The 21994-nt window shown below is 39.6% G+C and overlaps 1 protein-coding gene and 2 long non-coding RNA genes across 3 annotated transcripts; 2 read left to right on the top strand and 1 right to left on the bottom strand.

Moving 5' to 3' along the window:
- Positions 1-382: 382 nt before the first annotated feature.
- On the bottom strand, positions 383-6903 carry LOC124078508 (coiled-coil domain-containing protein 110-like). Its single transcript, XM_058572340.1, has 6 exons — positions 6897-6903; positions 5411-5466; positions 5058-5123; positions 3673-3783; positions 753-2880; positions 383-432 (listed from the first exon to the last, which is right to left on the bottom strand). Exons 1-6 carry the CDS (start codon positions 6901-6903, stop codon positions 383-385), a joined length of 2418 nt encoding a protein of 805 aa, XP_058428323.1.
- A 2462-nt stretch (positions 6904-9365) lies between these two features.
- LOC131423356 (uncharacterized) lies at positions 9366-12059 on the top strand. Its single transcript, XR_009224793.1, has 3 exons — positions 9366-9588; positions 9686-9789; positions 11601-12059. It is a non-coding gene; the product is annotated as an uncharacterized LOC131423356 (long non-coding RNA).
- Positions 12060-17522: 5463 nt separating this feature from the next.
- Positions 17523-20909, top strand: LOC131423355 (uncharacterized). The gene is made up of 2 exons (XR_009224792.1): positions 17523-18482; positions 20098-20909. It is a non-coding gene; the product is annotated as an uncharacterized LOC131423355 (long non-coding RNA).
- Positions 20910-21994: the final 1085 nt, after the last annotated feature.

Here is a 21994-nt window from a genome sequence, read left to right as displayed (position 1 = left end):
GTCATGCTTACTGCACACTATAAAATATTTGGCTTTCATAAACTCAGGGTTTCTCTCCTATAATGCAGCCCACTTTGTAGTTCTCTTCAGGAATTAAGCCTTGGAGAAATGATGCAAAAATGTCAATACTCTATCTACTGCTATCATTATAACAAACCTTTTCTTTATCTCTGATCCAGGAGTTTCATGTCTTTTACTAGATTCCATAAAATTGTGGCAGGCTAACATTTGCTTACTAATTGGGTAAAATCTCAGTTTATTCACAGTTCTTGACAAATTCTGATTTTAAAAACTAGTTTAATCAATTAAAAGGTAATTATAATCCTATGCTGTGGGAAAAAGTACTTGGACAAAAGTATTGGAAACATTGAGTTTTGGAAATTTATTTACATATTTTGGATGGAAACATTTGATACAGTTTACTTGGAATTCCTGGGAAAAAAAAGAGTATTTATTTTTTTTAAATGGGAATGCTTAAATACTTCAGAATAATAATTTTAAAACTCTTGCTCCCTGCCCAAAGATTCTTTTTGCATATTCAATGTATATGAGTAATATAAATAAAATATGAATTTCATTTAAAACACAAAATCCCCCAATAATTCCATTATATAGTAAATTGGTTATGAATGTTATTCATAACCTAAATGGTATTCATCTTAAATTTCCTTCTTATTTCTGTATTCTGGTTAGTGCCCAATAGGCTACAAGACTCTTGACACGTCTCTACTAATCTACCACAACATACATACCTTTCAAATCATGAGCTAAAGGCCTACTCCTAGGATTAGAAGTGTCTTCATAAGTATTATAGTTGTCAAAATGGAATTTCTCTCGTCTTGAAATGTGAGTCATTTTTGTTAGGTCATGATGCTGACTAGAAATTTTATCACTTAAACTCAAATATTCTTGCTGAAGATTCCGCATCTCAAATTCCAAGGTGTTCCTTTCATTTTCTATACTTCTTACATAGTTTTCTAAAAGCATTTTGTCTTCAGTAAGTCGACTGAGGCTGTTTTCAAAATTCATATTTTCTTGACTATGTTTCTTTAGTTCTTCTTTCAGAATTTGATTATCTGTCTTAATTTCCACTACCATTTTTGATAACATTTCGCATTCCTTGCTGATTTCTGACAAGCTGTTTTTATAAATATTTGCTTCTGATTTTGCATTTTTAATTTCTTTCAGAAAACTCTCTTCTGAAGCATTTTGGTAAGTTTGAAGAGTCTCAATTTTTCTTTCCATCATTTGTCGAGCAGTAGTAGCATCTTGTAATATTGTTTCAAGGTTCAGTTTTTCATTTTTAATCGTTTCTAAGATTTGAAGAAGCGACTCTTGCTCATTTTTTGCCAGTCTTTCCTTCTCTTTTAGCTGCAGGATCTCCAGCTGGTTTTCTTTTAGCTCATTTTCAAGTGAACTTTTGTCTTGGAGGAGCTGGTATGTTTTTTTCTCCAGAATGTCTTTTTCATCATGTATCAAGAGAATATTTGTTTTCATTGCTTCCATTTCTATACTCATTCTATTATTTTCACTAGTGACAAGGGCCATATCGTTCTGAATTTTATGTTCCTTACTTTTTAGCTGATCAAATGCATCCAACATTTGTTGCTTCTCCAAAGCAAGCTGACTATTTTTTTCCTCAAGCACTTTGTTTTGGCCTTGGAGAACATTATATTTGCTAATTATTTTCTTAAATTCTTTAAGACATTCTTTGCTGTCGTCTTCTGCTTTAATTAACTTGGACTGAATAGTGTTTTTTTCTTCAACCAAATTCTTCAGTTGCTTTTCGTGGCTTTCAATTTTCTGTATCAGAGATTGTGTGGTAAAGACTAGAGGCTTTATTTTGGTCTTCAGGGTTAGATTTTCGTTTTCCAGTTCTGATACTTTTTTCTGTATCTGCATAGATTCTTTTAGGTAATTCTGTAAGTACTGAATTTTTGCAACACACTGCTCAGTGACAGAATTGACTTTAGATGTTTTCTCATTTTCAGCTACTACTGATCCGTGTTTTACTATAAATGGTTTCCCTTCTTTGTCTTTTATTTCATGTTTTGTTTGGTCAAGGAATGATAGTGTATGTCTTGGAACTCGGGAATGGAATTTTAAATCTGTAATAGTCTTGCCGTTGATAGGAATGTCTTTATTGTTTTTCTCATTATTTTTTCCCCTGTGTATTTCACTCTTAGATAATTTTTTACATTTCCTACAAAAATTCACATGGAATTTTGACACTGTTTCCCTGAGTGGGAGTAACTTGCTTACTAATGCCTCTAATTCTGAAATTCTCTTTGATTTTATATCTTCATTTAAGTTACTTTCTATGCTTTCCTCCTTAGTGAAGTCAATTTTTTCCTTGTGAATGGGGAACAGGTCATAGTTCCCATTTCTTTGAATATTTGGGTTGGTTTTTAAGGTTTGAAGTTCACTTGTAAGTGCCAGTTCCCTATCATGTGACTTTTGAAGCTCTTCCTTCATTTGCTTAATCGAGTAGCAAATATCATCCAAATTTTCACAAAACCCATGCTTCAGAAAAGGCATGTCCATTTTGGATTTATCCAGAATACTTGTATCTGCTTGAGATATCACATTTTGAGATATTTTAGGTAGAAAACTGTACTGATTATTATAATTCTTCAATATGTCAGAATTTTCTGAAGGGTTCATAATTATGATGTTTGAAGCTGAATTATCTGTTGGAGTTCTCAAGTTCTCAAGAGTTAATATGTCCTTGAACTGCATCTGGGATGGAATATTTATACTTTGAGAGAGACTGTTAACATTATTGCTACTGAATTTTTCATCCATTGAAGGACGAATCATGGAATCCTCAAAATGATGAATTTTTTCCATAGACAAGATTTCTTCTGGCTTCTCTATAGGCTGTTGACAATAAAAGCACACTATAAATGTACTGTCATTTGCCATATGATCAAGAAATTAAGATAATAATTTGTGGATGATTTATTTATATAACCAAAATAAACATGGTATCTACTTTTATACAGCAAAAAAGCCTAACAGGTATGGTTTATTTTCCAGAAAATTTAACAACATTTAACCTGTGATTCTGATCTCCTCAATTTGTTTAGAATTTGCACTTATTTCCTGAGGGGATGAGATACATGGACTAACCCCTCAATTTCAGAAATAGAAATTTAACATCCATCAACAGAACATCAAAAATAGGTGGAGAAGGTCATAGATAGGTCAAGGGAGAGTTTCAGGAAAGCAAATATTTCCACTCCTGCTTGCATTCCTAGTTTTAGGTCATTTTAGAGTTATAACTATCCTGAAAAAAATGTGATTTCAAATCAGTATGGACACAGTGAGGGTCACCCTGATTAGCTGTTGCTCTAGGGAGTTCAGACTGGGTCAATCCTAAGTGTATGGAGAGGCTATACAAACTGCCTTGTATTTGAATTTACTTGGAAATCTTTCAGTATCTGGACTAACTCAAACATCCCTCACAGACTCCAAAAGGAATAGGAAACTGCAGAAGTAGAGAAGTAAACGTACGTCTTTTAAGGTCTTCAGGATAGAAACTTCCTTATTTTCGTCTCTGACAGTCAGTTCTTCCTGTGAAGAGGGGGAGAATGTAAAGCTGAAGGTAAACTAGTAGTAGTAACATTTTGAAGCACCTGAATGTAGGAATGATCTGTATAAATAACATACCGAATTCTTTTCAGTGTGTGTACTGAATGCTAGATTTTTTTCTGAGCCAAATTGTGGGGTTTCTACTTCAATAATACTTTTGTTCAGTATCTCACTGATTTCAGACTGTACCTGTAAAAGATAAATTGAGAATGTTAGAATTTCAGATTCATAAACTTATAAATGTATAGGAATAATAGATATTACAATTGAAAAATATTTTTACATTTAAAAAATATTTATTTTTAAGTTTTAGGTGGATACAATGTCTTTATTTTATATTTATGTGGTGCTGAGGATGGAACCCAGTGCCTCGTGCATACTAGGCGAGCGCTCTACCACTGAGCCCCAGCCCCAGCCCATATTTTTTCATTTTCTATACATAAAAATTCTTTCCATCACAGAGAATATAAAATTAAGTGTGCTTACTTTATTGTAAATATGTATCATTAAAGGAGGCTTTAAGAAAATTAAATTAAATTGGATTGTTCTAATTTTTATCTTTCTTAATAACAAAATCAGAAAGATAACTTAGTGAACCAGTAACATTTTATGAACTATATTAAAATAATTTTAGGTGTTTGATTTTTTTACATTATTTAGTAAATATGAGATCTTTGATCTCTGTCATCAGAACAGAACAGAACATTCTATCACTCTGCAGAAGAGTTTGTCTTCTCTTCTATTTCCCTGCAGTTCCTCTTAGCACAAGAACACTGGGTGTTTAAGCCGTTAAGGGAGAGAACAAGCATGGCTTTCTTCTCTTTTCCACTCTGATCTGGAAGAATAAAGTCTCAGAGCTCCTAGCATCCCTTTGTTACCATATCAAGTCTGAGAATTCACTCCTGGAAAGCAAGATATGGAGTGAGACTTGTTCCTGATAACATGAATTTTTTTAAAAAATATTTTTAGCTGTAGATAGATTCAATATATTCTTTTTATGTGGTTCTGAGAATCAAACCCAGTGCCTCATGCATGGTAGGCAAGTGCTCTACCACTGAGCCACAACCCCAACCTCATGAATCTTGATCATATACATGAAGCCATCTTGAAGTGAGCTATTTCTAGGATTTTTGGTTACTTGAGGTAATAGAGTATGTTTCCCCCACTAAGCCAGTTTGACTTATATTTTAAACCTTTCAGTGAGGGTCCCTATTTGTTGACTGTGTATAAATAGCACTTTAGAACTCAGCTAATGCTTTTTCTTTTTGCCTTATATCCAAATAATAAGTATAAAAGAGAGAATATAGTTTCCTCAAAACAATTTTGAGCTTGAACTATGTCATGGCTTCTGATATGTTAAATTCTACATCAGTTTATCCACTGGCTAAGTAGTTGTAGTTAGGAGATGGGAAGATAAATGTTAAGTCACAATGTATCCTATAGAGAGATGAAAAGAACCATACCATGCTAACATTCTGCAAAGTCTGTATTCGCAGAGCCTGAAATGATTCTAACTGATGCTGAAGGACCTATAATGAAATTAAACAAAGTATTAAATTGAATATTTTTAGGCTGCTAAACATAATCTTGGATTGTTCTGATTTTTATATCCCCTAATGTTACCATTATCAGAAAGCATCATATGAGAGTCAGGTGATTCAAATTCTTAGTCATTTTGCTGACTCTACAGAGCTCTTTCATAAAGATTTTTGTGAAGACAAAGTGGAAGAACCAACAAGCATTTGGGAAATATTTATTCCGGACAAGATCAGCCTTTGCATAGGATTTTGGAGCTAATAAAATGAAATAGACTCACTTTCAGTGCTGACTGTGGTTGGAGTTGGTTTTCAGATTCTGATATGCAGCCATATTCTGAGAAGTAAATTTGAAAAAAATGTGGTTTAATTTTTAAATTTTATTTCTCAATAAATAAAAATAGCAAATAACTTTCTTGGATAGGAAGACAATGAGATAATGAGAATATTTAACATTGACATTATGGTAATCACAAATTTAAGAAGTAATTTTCTTTTGACTTAAAATACCCACTTGAGTATTATGGTTTTACTTTTATAATAAACCAGTACTTTGCGGCACCTAACTTGAAAAATCTTAAAAGCTCAAATATCCTTGATTCTGAGATACAGACTACATTTCTTTTGTGAAAAAACAAACTAATAATCCTCATATCATGGGAGACTTGGCAGGATACTGTATTAGTTCTCAGTTTAATAAAATTGTAATGTGACTTTTTCCCCCTTTTAATGCAGAACAGGTTGGATTAACAACATACTGTGAGCCTTGTTATTAAGCAAAGCACTAGAAAGATCCACATGTTCCTTCTGTTAGGAAAGGCAATTCAATGTGCATAGTCCTTTGGTCCCCTCTCAGCCACGTAAGAACTTCCTTATGAACAGAGTGCTCACAGTTTATGTTAAACTTATCACCTTGTGTGGAAATATTTTTCCCCCATTTTACTTATTTATTTGGGAATTGAAACTAGGGATGCTTTACCACTGAGTTACATACCCCGTTCTTTTTAATTTTTTTATTTTGAGACAGCTTTGATCCGTTGCTGAGAGTCTCCCTAAAGTGCTTAAGCCTGGCCTTGAACTTGTGATCCTTCTGCCTTAACCTTTGGAGTCAATGGGATTACAGGCATACACCACAGCTCCTGACACATTTCCCCATTTTAGCCTCAATGTGTATTTCTTTGTTCTGCTCAAGTGTGGAGGGCCTCCCCTGAGCTATTTGAACATCTTCATGGGTTTGGCATTGCAAGCTATTTTGTGGCTCCTCCCAGTTAATGGATTGCTCAATGCACTGACCTCTGCCTTCCCTTGGCTAGGGAGACCCATCTTGTAGCTCCAGAGTTGGGCGTAACCCATTTGGAGATGGACAGCCCACTGCCTAGCTTATTTGGCAGAAGAACATTCTATAGAAAAACCTTTGAAGTTTGCCCCATATAATAAAGCACTCTCTCTTTCCAGTGTGGTAGCCCAACCCTTAAGGTCAAAGAGCCATCCTGCCCTTGCTTTTCAAAATTACTTTCAGTGTCATGTGGTTTTTTTCACCACCTTCTTTTCTTAACTGTATTTTGCAGCCAGCCCACAACACATAGAGGAAACCCAAATTCCACTATCCACATGGGCCTTGGGTGAGACTCAAGTGTGTGCATTTTATGAAAACTGACCAACCCTGACCAATACACTACCATCTCCCTGAAGTGGGGCATTCTGCTACAGCACAGGAGGGGTGTGTGCAGACCAGTTGTCCTACATTGGTTACCAACGGTGACCTACTGGCCATTTGAGTTCAGTAGCTACTGCAGAAAATTATCTTGCACCTGTCTTTGCTTTGTGACTCAAATGTAGTTGTATCCAGTGTTTGAGTTCTCTTTTCCTTGGTGCTTCCAATACCAACACAGAGTGGACAAAAGTGCTCAAGCTTCTCTTGACGATAGAGAATAGTTATCACATACCCAACATTTCCTGGAAGATAGGTTATAGATATGCAACAGGGGAGAGACTATGTGATATGTGCAAATTTCCTTACATATATCCCTCTTTGTTCATATGTTAGGCAACTTGCGTTAATTCTTTTTTAAATTAAAGAAGTGAAAAAAAAAACTGAATGAAATGAGAGTTAAGATTGAATGGTCTTCTAGGCTAATTCTAGCCCAACAAGTTCTGCCCTTACATAAGGGCTTTGAAAGAGTTTTTTTCTTCTTCTTCTTCTTCTTCTTCTTCTTTTTTTTTTTTTTGTATCATGGATTTGTACCCAGAGTCATTAACCACTGATTTATATCCCTGGCCCTTTTTATTTTGAGACAGGGTCCCACTAGGTTGCTTACAATCTTGCTAAGTTGCTGAGGCTGGCTTCAAACCTGTGATCCTCTTGCCTAAGCCTCCTGAGCCTCTGGGATTATGGGCATGTACCACTGTGCCTAATTAAGAGGCCTCTTTTGGATTGGTAGTCTGCTAGGTATTGTAGAAACTGGTTGCCAACTCCTTTGTCACTTGGCCTTCATCACTGATAGGGCAAAACTGGCTGGGAGCCTGGAGATGTGTATGACCAATTGCAGAATGCCACCTCAGTCAAAGACAGAGAGGGCCAGTGTGTTTACCAGGATGTTGCTTAGCTTTGCATCTAACTGGGAATAAAATGGCAAAAAAAAAAGAAAAAAGAAACAAACAAACAAACAAACTGAAGTAAGGATGGGATGGAGGCAGGAAGGCATCTCAAAGTTTTTTATTCACTCAGATATCTTCTTCTAATGAATTCAAATAGGTCATGCAAATCAAAAAGAAGATATTATCTGGAATTCCACCACCCAAAACTAACATTGTAAATTTTGGGTACTTATCCTTCATTGGGCTCTGGGTCATATTACACACGCTACTGAAGTGATGGATATGCCAATCACCCTGAGGTAATCATTACACATTATATATATATATATATATATATATATATATATATATATATATATATATATATATATATATACATACACACACACACATATATATATATATATACATTGAAATGCCACACTGTACCTCATAAACAAATAATTACTATGTGTCAGTTAAGAAAAATGTTTCAAAGAAAGAGAAAATATATCATGAAGAAGAATAAGAGGTCAGAATCATCATGTTTTTAAAACATATATTTCTATTGTGAATCAGTGTTGATTTACTTCCTCCCAAGAAAAATGAGAAAGCTAGCATTATAATTCCTTCCACATCTACCTCCACTTTTCATGATATTTGCTGTTTGTGTTATTTGTGTTATTTTCACTGTGATTGGCTCAAAGTTATGCTAATTAGGGTTTGAAAAATGTACCAATGCTATTGGTCCAGACTTTGTCCAATCAAGTTTGGAAATGATCTAATGCTATTGGTCAATTCTATATTCCCACCATTCATTCATGTCTGCCCCACTTCCATTTTCTCAATGGAGGTTGAGTAGTGGGAAATTGAGGTTGTGGGGGGCTGGGGATTTGGCTCAAGCTGTAGCGCGCTTGCCTGGCATGCGTGCGGCCTGGGTTCGATCCTCAGCACCACATACAAACAAAGATGTTGTGTCTGCCAAAAACTGAAAAATAAATATTGAAATTAAAAAAATAAATAAATAAATAAATAAAAACGTTCTTTAAAAAAAAAAAAAAAGAAATTGAGGTTGTGGACCCAGCTGCAGTGATGCATGGCATGGGCTTCTGCAGCAGGCCTCCCTGCTGTGCCAAGGCCTGGCTGCTGCAGATGACAGGTCTGACAGGTCAGGGAGCCTTGACTCCCTAGGCACTGGCTCCAGGCAGCGGCAGGGCCGCTGGAACTCTCACCCACCCAGGCCAACACCCCACCTCTCTTGCTTCTTGGCAGGGATTAGTAGACAGGCTGTCCTTGCTTTTTAAATTCTCCTCCCCTCTCCCACCTTTCTTCCTCTCCTCTCCTTTCTAATAAATAAATAAATACATAAATAAATAAATAAATAAATAAATAAATGGAAGATATTTTAAAAAAAGAAGGAAGAAAGAAAATACTTATCCGTTTATTACCAATGGGCTATTTTGTTTGAAGGAGGCTTCCCCTGTCATTCATATATATATATATATATATATATATATATATATATATATATATATATATATTTCAGTTATAGGTGGAAACAATACCTTTATTTTATTTTTCTGTGGTGCTGAGGATTGAACCCTAGTGCCTCTTGCATGCTCGGCAAGCACTCTACTTCTGAGCCACAACCCCAGCCTTTTCCCTGTCATCTTTACCATTTTTATTTTTGATGGCTGAGAGGTCCAGATTATTTTTCTAATTTTTTTCATTCTCCTTTCTAAATATTTTGGATCAAGTCATCTCGCTGTTCTAGGAAATTATAATTGAGACAAATGATCAGGCGATCTCTGTATCACCTTCAAAGTGATTCATCATAAGTCCAAAGAGGATGCTCAGTTTGAACAGCAGAAGGGCCCACAAGGTATAAAGTGTTAGGAAAATATAAATCATCCTCCAAACCTTAGCAAACTGAGGTCTCTGTTAGAGTTTGACTCAAAATTATTGTTATATCTCTCCAGATTACCTCAAGGCCTGAGTTTGAATCCCTCTCTATATTTATCAGGGTCATCAGCAAATCTTCCTAAATCCTGTTGGGCCTGTTTTAGATCTTGCATAGAAAAAGGTACCTGCATTCTTACCAGTCAATATTCTCCATTTTCCTCTTGTAATGTGTATAAACTGGTAGTAGGCTAAATAGGGACAGACTCATGATGAGGGAAATAGGGTTGCAGGAATGGGAGCAGGTAATGGTGGGTACAGAGGACAGTGGGAGAATTTGATATTGGCAGATGAGTGTTAGGTACATTGTTGAGAGGAAGGAAGGTGTGGTTTGGGGGTCCCTAGGCTAGTAATGTTTTGACTCATTGAACTAGAAAGGCCTCATCAGAGTAGGATGGGCATGATATTGAAAAGTGGGGGAGGGGACCAAGAGTTTTTGTGTCACTCTATTGGAAACATAGATAGTCCCAAAATAACAACAGGATTACTGACACAGAAAAGAGCAAGAATCATTGTATTCCTTGGCTTTCCTTTGGAATAATAAATGTGAGGGGACATTGGGTCCATGCAAAGGCACTATAGAATAAGGACCATAAATACCACTTTGGTGAAGAAAAGATACCAACTGAGAATATATTTCTTAGCTATGAGGGATCTTCAACTAGTGCCCCATGAGAAGATTTGTAAGTAGATAAAGGTGGTTAACTCATTGCCCTCCAGATTCTGGAAGTAACCTATAAAAATGGTGGTGTGATGCCCAATACTGAAGAGAGACAGGGGGACACCATAAGGCAACAGCCATAACAGTGGAGCCTCATTGCCTCTCTGATGGCCTTGCTCAAAAGAATGCCACAAAAAGCAAGAGAAAGTGTACATCTATATGTCATCAGGAAAAAAAAATGTCACTGTTATTAAGAGGAAAAAAAAGATGAACAGTGACAACATAACTGACATTAGATAAAGCATGGGTGTGACATATGGAAGAGATTTCAGCAGAGGAAAGTGTAGGCAGAGAAACTAAAGCAAACTGTAAGATATCAGAGGCTAAGTTAGACATAATCTCAACCAAAGCTGGGAGAGGAATAAGGTGAAGTTTAAATTCCTTCCTGTAGATGGCTGTCAATCGGATTCAAGGCACTTGATTAGATGTCACTGGAGAGTGGGGAGTTGAAACTCCAAACCTCAGGTCTTGTGTTCCAAAGAAAGAAAATTTGAAGTCAGAAACCAAAGATAATGCAAGATAACTTTTTTCTTAAAGTAAAAATAAAGTAAGGCTCAAACAAAGAGCATTCTTCAAACAGTGGTTCACTCCCAGCAGAGAACAATGAAGGAAAGAGTCCTGTCTCCAAATTCATTGGTATTTTATGGTTGCCCTGAGAACTGGGTCCACATTCACCACTTTTTGACAATCAGGTGTTCAACTCCTTCATGTCAAGGGGTAGAGTTTTTACTTAGTTGTTCTTCTCCAGAACTGTCATATTGGCCATCATATTAAGTGGGGGTCTTAATTTACAAGTAAATACTATGTTACTGTGAGTATTGGGGTCAATGACCAGAAAGAACTTAACTTTTTTCTCCTGTAATGCTAAGAAAATGTCTCTTCTGAAATTTATTGAGACACTTATGACCATAAATTCTAGCTTCACAATGACCCCAAATGACCCTGACAAGAGTTAGTAATAGCCCCATTAATCTTTCTTGGTGTAATTCTTAATTGACTCTCTTTGTTCTGATTATTTGTGTACCTGTTGTTTTTCTGCATTATCTGCCTACCCACTTGCCTTAAAAGTAATTTAAAGAAAGCCTTAAGAGCAACATAAAGAAAACCCATGACATTGGCTGTTATTTGTTTGCATTTCAGTGCTCACTACTAACTTCGATCTAACATCTCTCACCCACTGAGAGAACTGACAATGGCCTTCTTTGGTTTGGCAGGTAGAGGTCAGAGGAGGGTCCCTTTGCCTTGGAGCTGGAAGGCTGCATGGCAGATGAACAAAATCCTCCTGCCTTCCACAAAGACCATGAAGGAAAGCAGGTAAGAGGGTGGGGGTCAGTCACAGAGCTACCTTTGTCAGGATGTCCCTCCTCACACTGTACAGCAACCAGGCTTCCTAAAACTTGGTGAAGTTCTTCACTGATCTTGCACAGCCCCGTGGGCAGATTGGACACAAATCCTCACAGAGAAGAAATTCAAGCAGAGCACAGCTGTCCAAGTGGCCCAAACATAAGCACTAAGCGGGTTGGAATTCAGGTCCCACCACCCTCGTTCAGGGCTCATATCTTTTAGGTGGCAAAGAGCCAGGCACACATAGAGATGTGGTTTCACCAGACTGAGGTTCTGATGGAGTTGGTGTCTGGTGCAAAACTTTAATTCAACTGTTAGCTCTAAAAACAGGAAAGCATATGTTCTAATCAATAAAATTTTCCCTGTTTTTTAAAATTTTTTATTGTTGGTTGTTCAAAACATTACATATTTCTTGATATATCATATTTCACACTTTGATTCAAGTGGGTTATGAACTCCCATTTTTTACCCCATATACAGATTGCAGAATCACATCAGTTACACATCCATTGATTTACATATTGCCATACTAGTGTCTGTTGTGTTCTGCTGCCTTTCCTATCCTCTACTATCCCCCCTCCCCTCCCCTCCCCTCCCCTCTTCTCTTCTCTCTCTACCCACTCTACTGTCATTCATTTGTCCCCCTTGTATTATTTTCCCTTTCCCCTCACTTCCTCTTGTATGTACTTTTGTATAACCCTGAGGGTCTCCTTCCATTTCCATGCAATTTCCCTTCTCTCTCCCTTTCCCTCCCACCTCTCATCCCTGTTAAATGTTAATCTTCTTCTCCTGCTCTTCGTCCCTACTCTGTTCTTAGTTACTCTCCTTATATCAAAGAAGACATTTGGCATTTGTTCTTTAGGGATTGGCTAGCTTCACTTAGCATAATCTGCTCTAATGCCATCCATTTCCCTGCAAATTCTATGATTTTGTCATTTTTTAATGCAGAGTAATACTCCATTGTGTATAAATGCCACATTTTTTTTATCCATTCGTCTATTGAAGGGCATCTAGGTTGGTTCCACAGTCTTGCTATTGTGAACTGTGCTGCTATGAACATGGATGTAGCAGTGTCCCTGTAGCATGCTCTTTTTAGGTCTTCAGGGAATAGACCGAGAAGGGGAATAGCTGGGTCAAATGGTGGCTCCATTCCCAGCTTTCCAAGAAATCTCCATACTGCTTTCCAAATTGGCCGCACCAATTTGCAGTCCCACCAGCAATGTACAAGTGTACCCTTTTCCCCACATCCTCGCCAGCACTTGTTGTTGTTTGACTTCATAATGGCTGCCAATCTTACTGGAGTGAGATGGTATCTTAGGGTGGTTTTGATTTGCATTTCTCTGACTGCTAGAGATGGTGAGCATTTTTTCATGTACTTGTTGATTGACTGTATGTCCTCCTCTGAGAAGTGTCTGTTCAGGTCCTTGGCCCATTTGTTGATTGGGTTGTTTGTTATCTTATTGTCTAATTTTTTGAGATCTTTGTATACTCTGGATATTAGGGCTCTATCTGAAGTGTGAGGAGTAAACATTTGTTCCCAGGATGTAGGCTCCCTATTTACCTCTCTGTTTTTTTTGCTGAGAAAAAACTTTTTAGTTTGAGTAAGTCCCATTTGTTGATTCTAGTTATTAACTTTTGTGCTATGGGTGTCCTATTGAGGAATTTGGAGCCCGACCCTACCGTATGTAGATCGTAGCCAACTTTTTCTTCTATCAGACGGCGTGTCTCTGATTTGATATCAAGCTCCTTGATCCATTTTGAATTAACTTTTGTGCATGGTGAGAGAAAGGGATTCAGTTTCATTTTGTTGCATATGGATTTCCAGTTTTCCCAGCACCATTTGTTGAAGATGCTATCCTTCCTCCATTGCATGCTTTTAGCCCCTTTATCAAATATAAGATAGTTGTAGTTTTGTGGATTGGTTTCTGTGTCCTCTATTCTGTACCATTGGTCCACCCGCCTGTTTTGGTACCAGTACCATGCTGTTTTTGTTACTATTGCTCTGTAGTATAGTTTGAAGTCTGGTATCGCTATACCGCCTGATTCAAAATTTTCCCTGTTTGACAATATTATGGTACAAAACTCTGATGTTTTTTTCAGATTTAAAAATGTAATAATAAAATATAATATTATTACAGCATAATATTTAAAACAACACAAAATGCAAGCATGGCTTTAGATTTCTCACAAAACATATTTTCCCCCAGATTAAATTTTTTTTTCACATATATCATTTATATATCTTTATGGGGTATATTATTGCAACTCAATAGACGTATACAAGTTTTACCATGCAACTTTGATATTACATCCAGGAAGTCCCTATAATAAAACCTGAATTTAGTTTCATTGTGATGAATTACTTTTCCTAGAATTCATACTGTGACAGAGTCTGAGAGACTGTCTCTTCAGGCCCTTCAAGAATTAGGACATTCTAGCATTTCAAGCAGGAAAGATGAGTCTGGACACCTGAGGAATTTGGAGGAAGCAGATTTATTTAAGCTGCAGCAATCCAGAGGGTCTAACACCAAACAAGCTCTGGACCCCAGATCTGGCAATTCTCTAAGATTTCAGTGGGTGGTTACACAGCACAATGTTTAATATAACTTAATTTTTTTCCACATTCATAGGTTGGATAGAGGTTTCACAATTTTTTACAGAGAAAACAGAAATTTTCGCACATCAACAAACTTGATTGGAGACTTTTTTTAGGTTGTAGATGAGCACAATACCTTTATTTTTATGTGGTGCTGAGAATTGAACACCAGGCCTCACATGTGCTAGGCAAGTGCTCTATCACTGAGCCACAACCCCAGCCCTGCAGGCCTAACTCTTACAAGAAAGAGAAACCTGGCCTTTACAATAAAAAGGAGCTCAAAGCACAATGAGTGCTCTGGATATTTTGCTGACTTCTTAAAATTATCTCTTCTTGATTAGGAGAGAGACTTGTGTGTTACAATTAAGGTGGGAGTCTTTGGGGTGGGAGTCTTTTCTCTTCAGCCATGCCCACCTGCATATAGCTACTACCCAGTCACTCCATTCAAAATTGGATGTACTAATTAGGTTATAGCTCTCATAATCCAAATATTTTATCTCTGAACATTTCTGCATGAACAAGAGATTTTGGGGGACACTTCATACAGAAAACATAACATCTCCTATCTTGCTTTCTTCACTCACTGCTTGAGAACATATCCTCAGTACATAACTTCCCATCTCTGGTTCTGTTCACAGGAAACCTAAGATAGAATGTAGCTAGGAAGAAACAACAAATGCTGTAAGAAAATACCATGGATAGGGTTGATTAAACAAGAAAACTTACTTCTCATGGTTCCGGAAGCTGGCCTGGGTCTCACCCATCAGAAGATGGTTGATGCGCTGCAGAGCTTTCTTCTTCTCCCTGTCTAGGTCCTCAGCAGCCACTGGACAGGCCACTAACAGAGGTGGTGGCAGCTTCAGAGGTTCCCCTCGGCGGCATTGCAGGAGAGGAAACTTGCGTTTCCGTGGCCTACTGGTGTCTCCTGTGGGTGAGGACTTCTTCTTGGGCAATGGGTGTCCCGCCCTGCCTTCTGCCACCTTCTCACCCTGGGCCTTCTTTGGGGGAATCCCTGGGGATGAAGAACATTCCAGGGGCGGCTCCCCCTTGGGTGGGTCTGGAGCCCTCCTCTTCAGGGCTTGGAGACCTCGTGTGGAGCTGTAGGAGCTGCTGATGGGGTTTCTTTTGGGGCAGGAGCTCATGCAGATGGCCCGGGAGCTCTCAGCTCTGTCTTGGGAGCTCTGGGTGCAGAGGTTTCTCCACAGAGGCCCAGGCCTGGGCACAAAGGCAGGCACACCGCTATGGGCCCCCAGGGGCCTAAAAGCAGATGCTCTCCCAGTGACCTGAGGGCGCCCCCTCTGATGTTCTCTATCTACAGGGTGCTCTGCTTGCTCAGGGGCTGTCTCCAGGGGCTGTGATCACAGTCCTCCCTGGGCAGGGTTCTTGGGGTGCTGGAAGCTGGCAAGGAGCAACTTCCTGCCCCTGCACCCTACAAGGCGGCTGTCTGAGTCTGCGGCCTGGGATGCAGGAATTCATGAAAGCTGCAGTTGACAGCAGCGTCCTCCTCAGGAGACCTGGCATGCGGAGGGAGGAGGCAATATCCAAGTCTCCGAGAAAAGATCCAAGGGTCCGCAGGACCCTGGAAAAGCACCGAGCAGGCACTTTTCGCAACCGCTGAGGAGCAGTTGCAGGATGGCGGCAAGATGACCTGCAAGATGACCTGCGAATGGTGCCACCAGCCCAGGAAGCCCTTAGTGGCCAACCAGTAGAGGGAAGTCGGCGAGGCCCATGACCGGGCTTCTTGTGGGACCCTTCTGGCAGGTCTCTGCCACTCAGCGCCGGGGGCAGGGGTGAGGGACAACACTTGCTGTGGGAAGTCTCCATGGCAGTCTTAGCGAAGGCGCTAGTGGGTAATTCTAGCGGCCATCGCAGAAGGCCTTCTTCGGCTGCTCACGCAGCTTCAGGCGAAATGGCTGTCAGACCTGTCGCCAGGGCGTGGCTGAGGAAGGAATGAGTGGAGAACAGGCGAGCGCGTGAGGGAAACCGTCAATACTGGGCAAGAGGCAGGCTTGCGCCAGCAACGGACGCGCGCCTGCAAATTCCGCGTGCGTATGCAAAGTCTGCATGCACGTGCAAAGTCTGCATGCACGTGCAAAGTCCGCGTGCTTGCACCAGATGCAGAAGAAATAGGCAAGGGAACTGCGTGCCTGGTGCGTGCGTGGGTCCTGGGGGACTGTTGAGTGCTGACACTGGGATGTGATTCAGATCCCGCTGGTCCACCTCCTGACCCAGTGAGGTTTCCGGATCATCTCGGAAGGGTTGTAGATGCTGGGTTTGAGGGGTGGCAGCTATGGCAAGGCCAGGGATCTCTCCCCTCAGACTGGTGCAACGACCCTGCCCCTCCCCAGAGGCAGCCGGGATGGCAGCACAGATGGGCTGAACTCCGATGGACGTGGGGGCAGTCAGAGGGCTGAGCAGGCTCTTGCTGCAGGTTGAGGGTAGCTCTTGGGGCGTGGAGCACGTGCGGACTAGGGTGAGGCAAGGACACCTTGTCCTCCCTTGAAGGTGTGAGCTAGTGTTTGTATCTAGCATTGCTATGGTGAGGGTGGGCGGGGCTTAGTTTGACAGCCAGGAGCTCTTGCAATGGCAAGAATCCCTCAGCCCATGGCCCCGCCCCTGAGCTGTCAGAGTTCTGTCTTCTGTCCTGCCTGGGCCTGGCCAGTCAGAAGGGGAACTGCTGGGGGGCAAGTTTCTTGGCTGAGCAGCATTTGCAGGTGGTGGCAGCTTTGGGATCATGGCCTGTGTGTCTTCCTGCACTTCCTCTGGGAACAGTGGATGGAACAGCTGCTGAGAATGCATTTAAGGCATCCCCCAGAGTCTGGCTGAGGGGTTCAGCAGGGCAGGCTGGGAGGCAATGCTACCCTCTGTGCACAGTCCTTTCTCTTTTTGTGGAAACCAGAAAAACCCAGCTGTGTGCTCACAAAATCGAGTTTTATTCATATTTGGGTTGCTTTCTTTGAATTTTGGTTATCAAGATTCTCCAATTTTTAAATTTATTTTTTTTAGTTGTCAACAGGCCTTTATTCATTTCTGTGCAGTGCTGAGAATTGAACCCAGTGCCTCCCACGTACTAGGCAAGCACTCTGCAATTGAGGCACAACCCCAGCTCTCCATTGTTTTGACTGTCTTCATTGCTTAGCTGTTCTGGGGACAATACTAAGCCTCCTACTGTTCCTACAGTGTAAGATACGTTACCTTTCACCAGTCCAATCTCAGCATTCACTCTTTGAAGGTTCCAGTTGTCATGGGTCTTGGCTTTTCCTGGATGGAAGGGCACCCTGCCAGAGTTAGCTGTGAGGTTTCAAGCTCAAGCTTCCCATAACCCACTAAGCAGCCCTGCATGCTCCTCCATGCTCAGCTATTATGAACTGTCCCACCTCCTCACTGGTGGAGTTCTGGGCTTGTTTCTGAACTGGGCAAAATATCAGTGAGTGTGGACCTGGAGGAGTGAGGTTGGAGGGAGCCTCACCTGGAACTGTTGTCCCAAATGGGTGCTCCTTGGGCCCCTTCCATTGTCCATGGCCTTTTCTGGGTCCACTGGACCTGCAGTAATCAGTGAAGGCCGCTGGGTGAGGTTGTGGCAGTGGTCATCTCTCCTGGTGGGATAATTCCTGGCATTGCATCCTTCGGAACCCAGTTCAAGGTGCTGCCCAGTAGGCTGCATTGGGAATCAGGGTCCTGGAAGTAATGAATCACCAGATGGGCCAGTGAAGCACAGACTTGCAGTGGGTGACAAAGTTGGAGTTGGGTTGCCAAGAACATGGTCCTGGGGCTCAGTGTATAGGTCCTTCCTCATGCCACACAGCTGAATTGGCACTTATCTTGAACTTTCCTCTGGAGTGGCCAGAACCAGAAGCTCCTTCACTTCCCAAGTGTCATGAAATCATATGGCTTTTGAGAAAATGGCTTTAATATGGGTTTATGTCCCCCACCATAGGCCTCCCCACAGGCTTACATGCTGGGAAATTCTCAGTTTCTTCTTTCAGTCACCATTTCCTGCTGCATAGGGAGCAAAAATGGACACCCTCCTAGATCATGCCTGCCTCTGGAGTCAGGGTAGTGACTATATTGATGGACAGGGTGACCAAATGTGGGCCACACCTGAGTGGTCCTGGAGTATGAGGTTGGCCAACCTCTTTATTTTCTACTAACAAAGGTAAACACAGTCTTTATTGCTTCTTTTATTTCTTATTAAGTCAGCAATTCATGCTTAGGGTAGATCAGATAGAAAGTACAGATTGCTAGGATTCCTTGGAATGTGGCCTTGGGTTTGAGTCTATGGATAGTGTTGTGTACAAGTGTTGTTCAGTCATTTAAAAGGAATACACATTGTGGTGGTCGCAAACATACACCTGTAGGATGAACTTGCAAATATACTAAGCCACATGAAGGCCTCACTGTGGTTTGTCAAGATCATCCTGATTCACAAGGACCTGTCTTTCCTTCGCCTTAGAGGGAACAGAACCCAAGTCCTGGAAACTGCCTTTAAGACTCCAAATTTGTTTTGGAGAGGGTTAAAAAAAAAAAAACAATGTTAGAGAGGACTATGATGAGTTTTATTTAAAAAATGATTTCTAAAATGTGGAATCAGAATAAAGTAATACATGTATAATATAAGCATATATCATTGTTTCTAAATTATCATGTTAAATTTCATAAATATGTATTAGATCTCCTAAAAAGTTGATATCATCAGGAAAAAAGTCAATATTTCCCAGGAAGAGGATAAAATGTTCTATTCCCAAAACTGAAATTTTTTCTTAAACTTAGTTTCAGCTTTTATTTTGATACCTGTGTTTGTATATTCATTTTTTTAAATCGAGGATTACTTGCATATATCATCTAATCCCCTGTTTTTAATTCAATGTAATCACACACACACACACACACACACACACACACACACACAACATGCACATTGATCAGGAGTTATTACCATCCTTTTTCTTTATGAGGCAGCAGAAGCACAGAGAAGATACAGAATATGCCCAGGCCTCCACAGTGCATTCCCTACTGAATGTTTGTGTCTCCTCCAAATTTATGTTGAAGCCCTAATGCCAATGCGATGGCATGAGAAGTGGGGCCATTGGGAGCTAATCAGATTTTGATAGGCCAGGGGGGGCATGTCTCCCAAGATGAGATTAGTGTTCTCAGAATTTGAAAAAGAGACCAGGACTTACTTGCTCTCCACCAAGTGAGAATACAGTGAGAAGCAGCCAGCTATGAGCAAAAAGAGGGCTCTTTCCAAAAATTCAATCTATCAGTACCTTGACCATGAACTTCCCACCCTCCCAAATGGGGAGAAATAAATGTTTCTTAAGCTTCGAGTATTTAGTTGTAGCAGCTAGAACTGACTAGGACAGTCAGTGAAAGGACTTTGTGAATATTCAATGAAATAATGTATGCAAAGTGGTCTATGAATATAAGCTATTGCATTATCACCTTCATCATCATTACCATTTTTCCTAGCCAAATGGCATAGGAGCTATTTTTCACACCTAATTCAATTCCAAAAGAAGCCACTGATATTTCTCCAGCAGAAAGAGGTTATGACTGCTCCAGATGAGTTACTACCTAGATGTTCAGGTTGGTTTGTGGCCATTTTATGGATCTACATAAACCTTTGGCTGCTCTGTAAATGAGTTTTCTGGCCCATCATGAGATTTATACCCCTGTGCCATCAATACCATCCCCTTTTAGGGTGTCCAATTATGACCAGTCATTTACATCTTGAGCCATTCTGAAATCCATGTGGATTTTCTCTTCCTCAGAGGTCTATAAAAACATGAATGACAGGTGATGTCACTGAACAACAAAGATGGGAGAGGACAGCTTGAAGAGCCTGGAGAGGAGCCAGGCAATCAGAGAAAAAATAACACTAAGAGTGGAGGAGGCCAACCTCTGTCTAGAGGGCTCTGGGAAGAGCCAGCCTGATTTCCTTCTGGGACCTGCTCAGCATGGATTGTGGGTAAGATTTGGGTAAGATAAGGTCAGCCATGAACTGTGTAGAAGTAGAATGCATTGGGGGTGCTGATGGAACTAGATTTGTATTTCTGCTTTACAAAATATCTCTGAATAATTAGGTGGAATTCCCTGAGATTCCGTTTTCTCATCCAGCAAATGGGCCTAGTAAATGAACCTTCTCAACAATGATAAGGTGAAGATGTCATGAGGTTATATTTGCAAAGCAGTTACAAACTATGGAACCAAACTAGGTACTGTTCAAGAGATGAATTAATAAAGATAATGTAATACATATACATAATGGAATATTACTCATCCTTGAAGAATGAAATTATGGCATTTATCAGTAAATGAATGAAGCTAGAGAATATTTTGCTAAGTGAAATAAGCCAATCCCAAAGAACAAAAGGCCAAATGTTTTTCTCTGATATGTGGAGGCTAATGCACAATAAGGAAGTGGAGCTAGGAAAAAATAGAGATACTTTGGATTAGACAAAGGGGAGTGAAAGGGGAGAGGGGTATGAAGGGAGGAAGAAGAGCAGAATGAATTGCAAATTATTACTCTATGTGCATATATTGTAAAGGTGACATTGCAATAAATTACTGAGTTGATTTTAAAGTGGGAGATGGAAACTTTATTCACCAGCTGGTAGTCCAGATCCACCATCCAAGGGATAGGTAGGCTGCAAGTCTATACCGTTCAACCCCCACCCGGGGTATGAGTACACTTCTTGTAGTCCAAAACCACATTAAAGAATAAGTGGCTGTTTGTATAATTCAAAACCATAAACAAATGTCATGAGATCTAAAATCATAAGCAGAATGAAAAACACATTTTTAGTGACAACACAAAGTAATTTTAAATTCTTTTATTTATCAATTTAGGAAAACACATTTAATGTTTAAGTATGTTACCCTATAAAATTTAGGAGTCAAGAGTACTTGATGTTATATTTAGCAGTTAACATTTTAACTTTGTAAGCCAATTAGATGTCTCTAACAAACTTATTTAAAATTAATTCTATATATGTTAAATAAAATTTACTTATTTTTAAAATCAAAGATATCAGAGAAGTGCACTGAACAGTATCATTTTTTTTTTTTTCAATTGAGGAAAAATCCTAGAAACAATGGATAGTAGACATTCTATAGACATTCACATTTTTTCAACAACTGTTTGATGACCTAGAAACGAAACTGCATTGGTAACTTTAAAGACAATATTACTACTTCTTGTTGTTGTTTGTTCACCCAGCATGGACAAAAATGTCATGTACATGCTAAAGAATGGTTACTAATATCTAGATAATCAATCTTTGACAGAACACACTGTCCAAGAAAAATGGGAACCAAAAAGAAAACACTTTTACATTGTGTAAGAATTGACATTTTGTGTTGCCAAACATGCTATGCTAAGCAACTGTTGATGGGTAGAGGTGGAGATTTCCCTGGGAGAAGCATTTCTTACATGATGTGGAGTCTCAGGGCAAAATGGAGTCTGATTGGTTATTATCCATATAGCCTGGCCCATTACAATATAATTACATGACCAGAATAACTCTATATCATGTGCAACCAGAAGAATGAGAATTTGTACTTCATTTATGTATGATGTGTCAAGATGAATTCCACTTTCACATATAACTAATTAAAACAAAAAAAAGTAAATGTTCTTGGGCACACTAAATCAAACAACAACAACAA

The sequence above is a fragment of the Marmota monax genome, unplaced genomic scaffold, assembly GCF_021218885.2.
Source record: "Marmota monax isolate L192 unplaced genomic scaffold, Marmota_monax_Labrador192_F-V1.1 WCK01_AAM20220418_F8-fsc01277, whole genome shotgun sequence".
NCBI lineage: Eukaryota > Metazoa > Chordata > Mammalia > Rodentia > Sciuridae > Marmota > Marmota monax.
The sequence above is the reverse complement of the archived record's forward strand: the minus strand, read 5'-3'. Positions and strand labels throughout refer to the sequence as shown.

Bases quoted from the DNA above. Each gene is read 5' to 3' on its own strand.
- LOC124078508 (XM_058572340.1), bottom strand. The intron at 2,881-3,672 runs GTATGTTATTTA...TATTGTCAACAG, and splicing joins CACACACTGAAAAGAATTCG to CCTATAGAGAAGCCAGAAGA. The intron at 433-752 runs GTATGTATGTTG...TTTTTTTCCCAG, and splicing joins TTTAGCTCATGATTTGAAAG to GAATTCCAAGTAAACTGTAT.